The following is a 12750-nucleotide window of genomic DNA, read 5'->3' on the forward strand; positions in this document are numbered from 1 at the left end:
ACATTGAACTGTACCTTGTAAGAATCCATGAGCTTCATTGATTCTTTCTGACGCTTTTTTCCATTTTATGCAGCATCGCACACATTGCAGTGATACTTACATTTTTGTCTTCTGGAGCGCAGCATGGGAAATCTCTGGACTTTTCTTCAGAGTCTTCTCTGGAGCTGCAAGCTTTCATTCCTCCCTCTCAGATGCTGCTAATCACAGCTCAGCAGCACCTGATAGACAGCTAGAGCAGGTACTAAGCTTTGATTGGTAGCATTTGGGATGCTGGGGTAAAACACACCCTTAGAGAAGACGCTGAAGAAACGCCCAGTTGGGCGGCAAAGCAGAGATTTCACATACTGCTCTCCAGAAAAGAACAAATGTCAATATCTCTGCAATGGAGCAACGCAGGGACAAATGGAAAAGAGCAGCAGAATGGGTAGAACTCTGGGATTTTTTTACAAGGTATTTAAATAAAAAATAATTTGAGCAAATGTTAAGTCTTCTTTAAAGGAGTTACTAAAAAGTGGTGACTGTGGAGTACATAAGCACACACACAAAATAATTTTCTTGCTCCACTAATTACTTCATCTTGTACAGTAAAAATGTGCCTTTCAGTAAAAAAACAAAACATACAATATATTTACAATCCTGAAAATATCTGTAAGCAGTGGTGAAAATGCAGCAACTTTTGCTTAGTCTTTAGCGTCAGTTGTAGTCAGAAGACGTAGGGTGTAGTAAAATCCGTGAGCCCCTGCCATCTTCTGATGTCCCTGCTGTACATTCATGATGTCTGACGTCCCTTCATCACAAGCCCCACATACATAGGGCAGGAGTGTAGCTATAGGAGATTCGATGGTATCAGTTGCACAGGGGGCATAATAAATGAGGTCTCTGTAACCTAAATGTACAGCTATGTAAAGGGCGCACATTTTCCCCATCTTTTTTTTTTGTGCAGTCAGAACTATTGAAGTCATTGAAGAAAACAATATATAAAAATGATACAAACATAGAAATATACAAACATACAAAAAGATCTCCTACAGAAGGGTGTCCTCCACTCTCCTCCCGCATCATTCATATTAGGTCTTGACAGGAGGTTTCAGTGCCTGAAATTAGAAAACAACATGTAATCTACAATATTATTTATATTACTTTAATATATAGTTTGCGATGACAGACGACTTTGGTAACCTTCAACCATTTATTGAATGAAGCGGCCGTGGCACGCTAATAAAGTGCAGAGCGACTTTGTCTTCTCCTGACAGGTCCACTTGGCTTTTTCTAATGGCTGCACTGTAGGCCATTGATTCTAAAGGGAAGTCCATCGAGTGGCGCTGACACTTTGCTCTATTGATCAGATCCCTCTGATCAGACAATGATGGTATATCCTAGCCTTTTAATGTATTCCTGAGACAACCCCTTTAAAAAGTGCAACTCCAAGGTGACTCCACTTTTATTTATTCCAACCGTGGCCAGTTTTTGTTTTTTCGCTTATGTTTTTTTCCTTCTCTTGTTCCAAAAGCAATAACTTTTTACTTTAGTTTTTCATTTAAGTTTTAGTTTTGCATGACACCATTCATTTAGTCATATAATTTACTTAAAAAACCAGGCAAAAAAATCCTAATAGAATGAAATGGTGAAAAACACCAATTTCGCAATTATTTTTTGCGCTTTCTTTTTTTTTGTTTGTTTTTTCATACTTTAATTGCTAAAAAAAAAATCAGAACTTTTTGCTTTGTAATTCCATTGTCTGAGACCCGTAATTTTTTGTACTTTTATGCAGATGTATGAGAGATTTGTATTTTTGCATTAAAAACTTTGGTTTTTATTTGTACCATATTGGGGGAAATGCGCAATTTTGATCGTTTTTTTATAGCCTTTTGGGGGAGATGCAACGACCAAAAAACAGCAATTCTGATTTAGATTTTAGTTTTTTTGCATTCAAGTGTTTACCATTTGGATTAAGTAATGTTATATTTTAATAGATTGGACTTTTGTGGATGTGGCGATATGAAGTATGTTTATATTTTTAATTTCTTTCTTTTTAATCAGGGAAAAAGTGGGATTCTTGAAAAAAAATTTGTTACTTTTTTCAGTACTCGTGAGGACTTGAACCTGCAAACCACTTGAATTGCAGTGAGAAACTGACCTAAGAAATGTAGTAGTTATACAGAAACGATCAGAGTCAGCTCTGATTGCTGCTGATAGGGGCAGATGTCGGCTGTGGAACACAGCCAACATCCCTTGGGAATGGAACGAGCTCAGTTCCTTAGTTCTCTCCATGCACCCGCACCCAATATATGTCATACAAGTGTGGCAGATGTTAGGAAGGGCTTGAAAAATATTCTGAAAAATGCTTGATAACTATTCCCTAAAACTTTTTAATAAGAGATTTTAATGTAGCAGGGTTTAGTTTTTTTTAATTTAAAGGTGTTCTTTAGGACTACAACATTGAAGGCCTGTCTTTAGGATAAATTATCGATGTCAGATCATGGGGTTTGGACATAGTACACTCTTACAGATCAGCGCCATTGAGTGAGCCCTGGAGATCTCATACCTTGGGTGGAGGAGTGGGCAGAGCAGGCTTAGTGCTTGGTACAGGTGGTGGAGCATTAGTTGGCCTCTGTAATGCCTGAAACAAGGCAACGATATGGTTAATATCTATCTACTCCACCTCTGCATTGTCAAGCACACAACATCTCATGTAGACAAAGATATTTTTGTTTCTTACCGGAGATTTTTTAGTGAACTCAACTGAAGTCGTCTATAAGGAAAAAAAAAAAATACATTTGTATAAGTAAAAATACTTATAAATAAAACATTTTTACCCATTGATCTTTATCTAATCTCTTTCGATTTTACTAATAATGTCCACGATCCACGATCACTAGAGAGAAGCAAATAGAATTTTCTACAAATTTCACATATACACAAAAAATGTATTTTCCAAAATTCAATTTTTTTTTATTCTATCCACTCTCAATCCTCAGACATTAATTCAAGTTGCTGTAAGGCAACTCTCTGCAAGCCCTTCCCAAATACAAAAACTCTTCCTCTTAATCAAGCCCCACTATGAGCCATCTCCAAGGTAAAAAATATATAAGATCAGGAGGAAAGTGCTCTACAAAATTTTTTCAATAAGTACTTTTTCTAATCATGCGTACCACATTATGTCCTTACCGTAGAGAACTGTGGACCTTTATATCCATCTCGACTTGCCAGCTGTAAAGAATAAAAAAAGCAATAAATATCAGTGCTCCTAAAAAAATATCAAAACAATTTAACAGATAACTTAAAAGAATAGTGATTTTTCTACTGAAATCACTGATGAACACAAAGTCTGTATACACTTTACTTGAAAAGGTTGTTCAAAGGTTTCAGAATTGGTGGGGGACCTGGTAGTGGGACCCCTAGTGATTGGCAAGTTACTACCTTTCGTGTGGATAGGTGATATCTTACCAACCTGGTAGAACCCCTTTAATTCTGGATATACACTACCGTTCCAAAGTTTAGGGTCACTTAGAAATTTCCTTATTTTTGAAAGAAAAGTACAGTTTTTTTCCAATGAAGCTAACATTAAATGATTGGGAAATACACTCTATACAGTGTTAATGTGGTAAATGACTATTCTAGCTGCAAACAACTGGTTTGTAATGCAATATCTTCATAGGTGTATAGAGGCACATTTCGAACAACCATCACTCCAGTGTTCTTATGGTACTTTGTATTTGTTAACTGTGTAAGAAGGCTAATGGATGGTTAGAATACCCTTGAAAACCCTTGTGCAAGTATGTTAGCACAGCTGATTAGATAACCTATAAACCTGACCTTCCTTTGAGCTAGTTGAGATTCTGCAGCATTACATCTGTTGGTTCCATTAAACTCTCAAAATGGCCAGAAAAAAAGAACTGTGATGTGAAACTCGGCAGTCTATTCTTGTTCTTAGAGATGAAAGCTATTCTATGCGAGAAATTACCAAGAAACTGAAGATTTCCTACAACGGTGTGTCCTACTCCCTTCAGAGGAGAGCACAAACAGGCTCTAACCAGAGTAGAAAGAGAAGTGTGAGGCCCCGCTGCACAACTGAGCAATATGACAAGTACAATAAAGTCTGTAGTTGGAGAAATTGACGCCTCACAGGTCCTCAACTGGCAGCTTCATTATATAGTACACGCAAAATGCCAGTGTCACCGTCTACAGTGAAGAGGCGACTCCGGGATGCTGGCCTTCAGGGTAGAGTGGCAAAGAAAAAGCCATATCTGAGACTGGCTAATAAAAGGAAAAGATTAATATGGGCAAAAGAACACAGACATTGGACAGAGGAAGATTAAAAAAAAGTGTTATGGTCAGACGAATCCAAGTTTGAGGCGTTTGGATCACACAGAAGAACATTTGTGAGATGCAGAACAACTGAAAAGATGCTGGAAGAGTGCCTGATGCCATGTGTCAAGCATGGTGGAGGTAATGTGATGGTCTGGGGTTGCTTTGGTGCTGGTAATGTGGGAGATTTGTACAAGGGTAAAGAGAATTTGAATAAGGAAGGCTACCACTCCATTTTGCAACGCCATGCCATACCCTGTGGACAGCGCGTGATTGGAGCCAATTTCATACGACAACAGGACAATGACCCAAAGCACACCTCCAAATTATGCAAGAACTATTTAGGGAAGAAGCAGGCAGCTGGTATTCTATCTGTAATGGAGTGGCCAGCGCAGTCACCAGATCTCAACCCTATTGAGCTGTTGTGGGAGCAGCTTGACCGTATGGTACACAAAAAGTGCCCATCAAGCAAAACCAACTTGTGGGAGGGGCTTCTGGAAGCATGGGGTGAAATTTCTCCAGATTACGTCAGCAAATTAACTGCTAGAATGCCAAAGGTCTGCAATGCTGTAATTGCTGCAGAGGGAGCATTCTTTGACGAAAGCAAAGTTTGAAGGAGAAAATTATTAGTTCAAATAAAAATCTGTTTTTCGAACCTTGTCAATGTCTGGACTAGAATTTAAATTCATTTGGCAACTCATTTGATTAATAAAAGTATGAGTTATCATGGAAAACACAAAATTGTCTGGGTGACCCTAAACTTTGGAATCGTAGTGTATACAAAATTCTTTCACAATCGGGCTGGCCCAGTAGAGGACCGGAACTGTCAGGAGTAACCTCATATTGGTTGGTGCTGCTATAGTAAGCCCAAGTGATTCAATGGAAGTCAACTCTAAAGCAAATGTAGGATTTTAATAAGTTGGCCAATCATTTGGAAAAGCCACATCACCAGCTTGGTTTCTACCATGAAGACCCCCACTAAGTAGCTTCTTCATCATTTTGTGGATTTATAGAGTTCTGTGGGAGAGGGACCTCATGAACCATACATTAATGACCCAAGTGTATCACAGGCCATCAATGTAAAACCCAGGAAAGCCTTTTAATCCATAAACAACATATGTCATGTGTGGATGTATGTTTGCTCTTTGCAAACAGACATGGGCCATCTAAAGAAAAAATGGTCTTGACGGTGCAAATGTTCCTCATTTGAGGGCTCCTGCTCCACAGCATGAACTCTTATTTCAATATGCTACACTACGACTAAATGACTCCATATTAAAATTCCTAAAGGAAAAATAGGTACCTGTGACACATGTGGTTTCTTTGCATTTACCGGTGGAGGTGGTGGTGGATACACATTTCTAGTGCTTAGCTGTTTAGAGAAAAAAATTTACAACATTTTTTAATATCCTTCAAATTCAGAAGTATAACTAAAATAGGTGCAGGGGTCACAGTCACATCCGGGTGTTGAGCTTACGCCCAGTCTATTTGCCCCACATGTGAAGACCAATACTATTAAAAAGCCATGGTAGTTGAGGGTCCTGTTGGCTCCATCATATTTTTTTGTTCGCTGTCCTGTGACGTTAGCAAATGGCCTTAGTCCATGGACCTTATTTATGGCAGGAGAATGCTGCTCTGCATCATGAGTGTACTAATAAAAATTTGGTTTTCCCCAAATTTCCTTTAGAAGATGTTATGAAAAAAATACTAAAAAAACCCCATAAATTCTAATAACAATCTATTATTGATTGTTGTAGCAGCAGCACTCAATGTCTATAGGCAGAAGCAAAAGTAAATACTTGGACACATAAAATGAAGATCAAACCCCATGACATTAATGTGACATATCGGTACTTAGGTAAATGTATTTTTGGCACTTCTTTACCATTTTTCTTTTGTTATATGCTGATTTTTATCAATTAAACTAAAACTTTAACTGTAATTTTTTTTTAAGGTTTTTAGAATCATCCTTTTATCGGTAGTGTGACCACATCTTGGAGTATATTGGACTTAGGAAAGCTGAAGAAGGGATGCGACCAGGTAAACAAAAGGATGGGATGCATTATGATAATTGCCTTAAGGACACCTTCTACAAAAACCTTTTAAGGGTCAATATAATGATGAGCTGGGGCACATAATTCTCTATATCTATATTTTTGTAAATGGATACCACTGGGGCCTCCAACCGGGATACAAAAATAAACCCTACGTCTCCATCATCGGGTCTGCACCCACAGTTTCTCTTACCTCGGGGGTTGACACTTTGGAGTCAGACTTCACTTGAGCCTGATGGAAGGATGGATTTGTTGCCCCACTTACTCGGACTGTAGATCCCCTGGAAAAAATGACCCATGAAAACGGAATCAGAAACACAGAATCTGTCGGTAATATATCTATAAATCCTTTATTTCCCATATCCACTGGAAGAGAAAGGCTTTAATTGTCCTTCCTGACAAAGGATGTTATAGTACATTCTACGTCCTTGCACAAAAAAAAAAAAAACCTTCAAAAAAAGTAATGGCTCTTGGAAGAAGAGGAGGAAACATATAAAAGAGAATGCAAAATTGAAAAATGGGGCAAAGCGGGAAGGGGTTAAGAACCGCATGAATAAGTGATATCATGGTGGTGCCTCGAAATACCACCATTGTTTTTTTTCCTGGCGCTTTAGTGATGGGGACATTCTTGCACCCTAATGTCTTAGCTCGCAGAATATAACCCATGGTTAGGAGTCCTTCATACATTGCTTGTCCGGCCACATAAATTTTCACTTCTCGTCCCGATATGAATAGGGCCGACATGAATAGGCGTCATATAGCATTACATTTCCGAAAAGGCATACCTCTTTCTACACCTCTTTCGGAACACAAGCATAAGGATAAGACCGGCCAGAAGAAGAAGGGCGATAAGGATGACCACCACAATGATGACAATGTCTGAAACAACAGGAGAAATATTGAAGACCGGCAGAGTGATATTAGGCTTCGGCTTCCTACTTTTTGCAACTATAGAGGGTTATACTGATTCTTCATCATCACATCAAATTCTGATATTATGTCGCCCCCACATTACAATGAAGGGGCGTAGCTACTGAGGGCTCGGAGGTCGAAGAAGAACTTCTCACATGGCTGAACGTTTATCTTATTATGGAAAACCTCGGTACACCAGAAAAGACACAGACATTCTGAATGGTCCACTGACATTCCTAAAGATGGGCATTAAAGGGGCACTCCAATCTAAAAAATAACTGATGGTGGGTGTGTGGCATCCTTCTCTGCCCTAACCTCAAACACCAGACCTGTGTCTCCCTCATTCTCCCTTGATTCTCTTCTTGCAGAGGTAAATATCTAACAGATGTGCCCTCACTTCCAGTCATGGTAAGTGCCACTGTTGACCCAAGGCTGTGCCTGGTTTTGCAACTCAGCCCTATTCACCTGAATGGCAGTGACCTGTAATATCATGCACAGGCCAGGGACAAACACGAGGCTTTCAAAAAAATAATATCCTAAAAGACCTAAAGGGATTTTTATAAACACTTACTTGTTTCTGAAACGGAGTCACAGTTCGGCGGTGCCCATCCTTCTTGACATTGACATAGAAGTTCATGGTCACAAACCTGAAGGAAAGCAAACAACTTGTCAATAAAGTCTGATGTTTATATATTTCCTATCTGTACAGCCAGGAATGAGAGTTGTATAACTCTGGAGAAAGTGTTAACTACGGCTAGATGACCAGTAATTGATCTCCATGTCAAGAAGTGCGGGCACATTTTAGTGTCCATGAAATGTCACAGGATTGGGTTAATGTCTGACTACACAATATATGATTGATAGCAGTAAAGGCCCTGTGCACATTAGACAAAAGGTGACACGACCCAACCATTTTGGCTGGAACAACCAACCTCCTTATGTGCATGGGATCTTCCCCTGAATAATGATATAAGGGGGATCAGGCATGTGCAATCGGAACCCCCATTCATTTTGTTTTCAGTGAAAATAAGCTGCTAAAAGAGCACCCTTAAAAGGTACCTAAAAGTAGGTCAAAAGAAGTGGCGAAAACGGTATCTTATCTTATTCACATTTCTAGAGTACTACATTTTTTGGAGACTGGAGTGGAATGAGGAATGGGGAGTAGGGTTTGTAAATCTGCCATAATGGATATAGACAAATATACAGGCCATTTATATCATTCAACCTATTTGCTATCTTTATGAAGGGGCATTGCTCCTAGAGCAGACTAAAGACACATCCCCAGTGAATCCTGTGAGCATTTCCCCTTTGGTAAAGAACATATTGGGCGCACCCAATAAAAAGACATACGGAACAGTAGGATATAAAATTGACCAAAAAAACCAAAATGTGCAAAGAAGGTTGTCATAGATGTAGTGGAGAAATGGAATCAAAATCCTTACAAGAATGGACATGTCCTCTGCATATTGAGCATTAAAGGCTTTATTATCATTTGGGAAAAGAACACTACATTTGACCCCTATTCAGCTGTGACCCCCTGCTGTGCACAGGTAATTGAAGTAAGTTATCTGCTGAAGAACAGCCATGACGTCTGGGCTCAGTGTGCACAAGAGGGTGAGAAGCGATCAAGCTATAACCCCCAGAGGAAACTCGTTTGCTCTTCAAAGGAATGATAGCAGACTTTGTGGAGCCAGATTCCAGCGATTAATATTGTTTTTTTTTTGTGAACGGCATAGGTCCTACAGTTGTAGGAGACAAATTTTCGGCGTCGTGACAAAGTGGGGAATGAATCATTTACTTACATCACTGGGCGGTCACCTCATCAGCTCGAAATTAATATTGGAGAAATTGATATTCAATATATATGCCATGTTTCTCATCTATGGAAAGCTAAAATCATGATAGGTAATATGGGATTAACCCCTTCATGGCCCTAGCCTTTTTCGGTTTTGCATTAGCCATAACTTTTTTATTTTTCCATCAATATGGCCATGTGAGGGCTTATTTTTTGCAGGACAAGTTCTACTTTTGAACGACACCATTGGTTTTAGCATGTCGTGTACTAGAAAACAGGAAAAAAAATTCCAAGTGCGGTGAAATTGCAAAAAAAAGTGCAATCCCACACTTGTTTTTTGTTTGGCTTTCTTGCTAGGTTCACTAAATGCTAAAACTGACCTGCCATTTTGATTCTCCAGGTCATTATGAGTTCATAGACACCAAACATGTCTAAGTTCTTTTTTATCTAAGTGGTAAAAAAAAATTCCAAACTTTGCTAAAAAAAAAAAAAAAATTGTGCAATTTTCCGACACCCGTACCGTCTCCATTTTTCGTGATCTCGGGTTGGGTGAGGGCTTATTTTTTGCGTGCTGAGCTGATGTTTTTAATTATATCATTTTGGTGCAGATACTATCTTTTGATCGTACGCTATTACATTTTAATGCAATGTCGCAGCGACCAAAAAAACCCACAATTCTGGCATTTCAAATTTTTTTCTCGCTACACCGTTTAGTGATCAGGTTAATCCTTTTTTTTATTGATAGATCGGGAGATTTGAATGCGGCGATACCAAATATGTGTAGGTTTGATTTTTTTTTTATTGTTTTATTTTGAATGGGGCGAAAGGAGGGTGACTTAAACTTTTATATTTTTTTATTTTTTTCATATTTTTTTAAAACATTTTTTTTTTACTTTTGCCATGTTTCAATAGCCTCCATGGGAGGCTAGAAGCTGGCACAACTCGATCGGCCCTGCTACATAGGAGCAAAGCATAGATCGCTCCTATGTAGTAGAATTGTTGAACTGCTATGAGCGCCGACCACAGGGTGGCGCTCACAGCAAGCCGGCATCAACAACCATAGAAGTCTTCGATAGACCTCTGTCATGCCGATGCATCGTTGACCCTTGATCACGTGGCGGGGGTCAACGATGCGCTCATTTCCGGCACGATGGCCGGAAGCGCTAGTTAAATGCCGCTGTCAGAGTTTGACAGCAGCATTTAATTCGTTAATAGTGGCGGGTGTATCGTGATTCCACCCGCCGCTATTGTGGGCACATGTCAGCTGTTCAAAACAGCTGACATGTCCCGGCTTTGATGCGGGCTCACCGCGGAGCCCACATCAAAGCGAGGGATCTGACCTCAGACGTACTATCCCGTCTGAGGTCAGAAAGGGGTTAATATCTCTGGCTTGGGACCTTCAGGTGGGGAGATATCCTGAAAATTGTGAACCCCATAATGTTTTGACACCTAGCCGCATCCCATTGACCAGCCCCAATCTGAGGTCATCCAAGGGAGATGTGGGGCGTCACTTATCTGATAAATATAGATTTTGAATAATAATCCTTGTGAGCCCTGGAAGATGCATTCGCCATTTTCCTAAAAGGAGTGCTTCCCTCCACTGAGATCTGTGGCAATTCCATGACAAAGGTTTAGTACTTTTCTTATCCCTTTTTATTTTATGTGACAGCACATACTATATTATTTGTCCCTTTTTGAAACATCTTTTGTATATTTTTATAAATACTGCAAGAGGCAGAACATGGCACTTCCATCCTGGTGACCGGTCAGGCAGCTGTCTCCCCCAATTCCCCCATGCTCCTGAGCGCTCGGCTAAACCAAGCGTTCATGCGTGTTCATCCTGGTCAGCCGCTAATATAGACGTCTGAGTGTGGCTAATCTCACCGGAAGACAAAAGAATTCAGGCGACATCACCTTTCGGGTGAGAGTTGCATGCCCCCCAACCCATCAAATAGTGTGTGGGTTCAGCCAGCTTTCATCTAATGGATCTGAGGGCCATTATGGAGACTGTCCAACCCTTTATAAACCTTTCACCTTTTTTATTGGGAGGTGAGAAGCTGCGTAGGACTTTCCTCTGTAGATAAAGTTTGAGGAACTGACCCATGCATATAGGAAAGGACGTGTAGAGGATAACAAATATTAGGCTCTTCTGTCCTGGGCGGCAAAACCCCAACACCACAATGGGGGACCCATTTTAATATTTGTTATGAAGCCTTCTCTTTTCTATTGACTATCTGCACTTACCCCATGTCCAGGGCATCTAGAAGAGCAGTTTTCTGACCGGTAGGCGCTGTTGATGCTGATACATTTCCCGTCAGCGCAGACCTAGAACAGACAGATAATTGTCATTGCTTTGTAATAGTACATGTGAGATCCTGAGCTATGATATCTTAGAAGGGTTCATGTGGCCAAGGATAATATCTCCGATAACTTTCCTCACAGAAGACATCTGCCTGTAACAGTAGTGACCGGAGCCAGCTCCAGTTGCTGCTGTTTAATCATTTAAATGCCGCAATCACTGAGAGCGGCATTAATATGGCACAATTGACAGTGCGCACGTACACTGGCTCTCATCCAGGTGTTGATGGTCATTGCCTTCATTGGAGAACGTAATTTTGACGATATATTGCAATACATTGGTATCGCAGTATATAGAACAAGCAGTCAAATGATTGCTGGTTCAAGATCCCTAAAAAGACTAAAAAATAAAATAAAAAGTTATTGAAAAAAAATTATATATTATTTATATATCAATTTGAATACTTCCCCCTTAAAAATAAATAAAAACTAATTAGCATATTTGGTATCACTGCATCTGCAAGAGTCTGATGCAATAAAATATAACATTAACCCTCACAGTGCGCACTGTGAAGGATGAAAAAAAAATAAAAACATTAGAAATGTGTTTTATCCACTGCACCACCCCCCAAAAAATGCAATAAAAGGCAAATTAAACATTATAGATATACCAAAATGGTATCAATAAAAAAAGTCATCTTGCCAGTCAAAATACAGGCCATCAATGGAAATAGAAAATTATGAGATTTTTTTGCCACTGAAATAATTTAAAAAAAATAGGTTTGGTATTGCTGTAATCATCCTGACATGGCGAATCATGTTGCCATTTTTAGCACACAATAAACACTGCAAAAACAAAACAAAGCAAAACTATTTTTTTCCTCTTTTCACCTCTTTTGAAATCCCCCCCCCCCCATTTTTCAGTAATATTATATTGTAAAATGAATTATTGCATTTAAAACTACAACTCACAAAAAACAATCCTCATGTGGCTCTGCTGTTGGAAACAGTGTAGCGCATCTCGGAAGAAGAGAAGGAGAAAAAACAAAAGTGCAACTGTGAAAATTGTCCACAATGGGAAAAGGTTAATACGGACCCAAAGAGTGGTCGTAAATGGCTGCACATCCAGTTGGAAGAATGTCTCAAGTGGGGTACCACAGGGTTCTGTCCTGGGCCCTGTATTGCTCAACATCTTTATCAATTATTTAGATAAATGAATTGAGGGTAAACTGATTAAATTTGCTGATGACACAAAGCTAGGAGGGATAGCTAATACTAGAGAAGAGAGAGAGAGGATTCAAAAAGATATAAATAAACTGGAGCAGTGGGCAGCAACTAACAGGATGGTTTTTAACAGGGAAAAATGCAAAGTACTACATCTGG

At 39.5% G+C, this 12750-nt stretch overlaps 1 protein-coding gene across 1 annotated transcript in view; it reads right to left on the reverse strand.

The window, feature by feature from the left end:
- Nucleotides 1–469: 469 nt before the first annotated feature.
- LOC143774474 (zinc metalloproteinase-disintegrin-like VLAIP-B) overlaps nucleotides 470–12750 on the reverse strand; it is a 64885-nt gene continuing 52604 nt past the window's right edge. The window contains exons 17-25 of the mRNA XM_077262101.1: nucleotides 11314–11394; nucleotides 7846–7921; nucleotides 7148–7241; nucleotides 6556–6643; nucleotides 5612–5680; nucleotides 3169–3210; nucleotides 2720–2752; nucleotides 2546–2620; nucleotides 470–1094 (exon numbers count right to left, since the gene is read on the reverse strand). Coding sequence (XP_077118216.1) covers nucleotides 1068–1094; nucleotides 2546–2620; nucleotides 2720–2752; nucleotides 3169–3210; nucleotides 5612–5680; nucleotides 6556–6643; nucleotides 7148–7241; nucleotides 7846–7921; nucleotides 11314–11394 — 585 coding nt within the window. The 3' untranslated portion in view covers nucleotides 470–1067. The remainder of the gene's footprint in view (nucleotides 1095–2545; nucleotides 2621–2719; nucleotides 2753–3168; nucleotides 3211–5611; nucleotides 5681–6555; nucleotides 6644–7147; nucleotides 7242–7845; nucleotides 7922–11313; nucleotides 11395–12750) is intronic.

Source organism: Ranitomeya variabilis, chromosome 5 (genome assembly GCF_051348905.1).
Source record: "Ranitomeya variabilis isolate aRanVar5 chromosome 5, aRanVar5.hap1, whole genome shotgun sequence".
Classification (NCBI taxonomy): Eukaryota; Metazoa; Chordata; class Amphibia; order Anura; family Dendrobatidae; genus Ranitomeya; species Ranitomeya variabilis.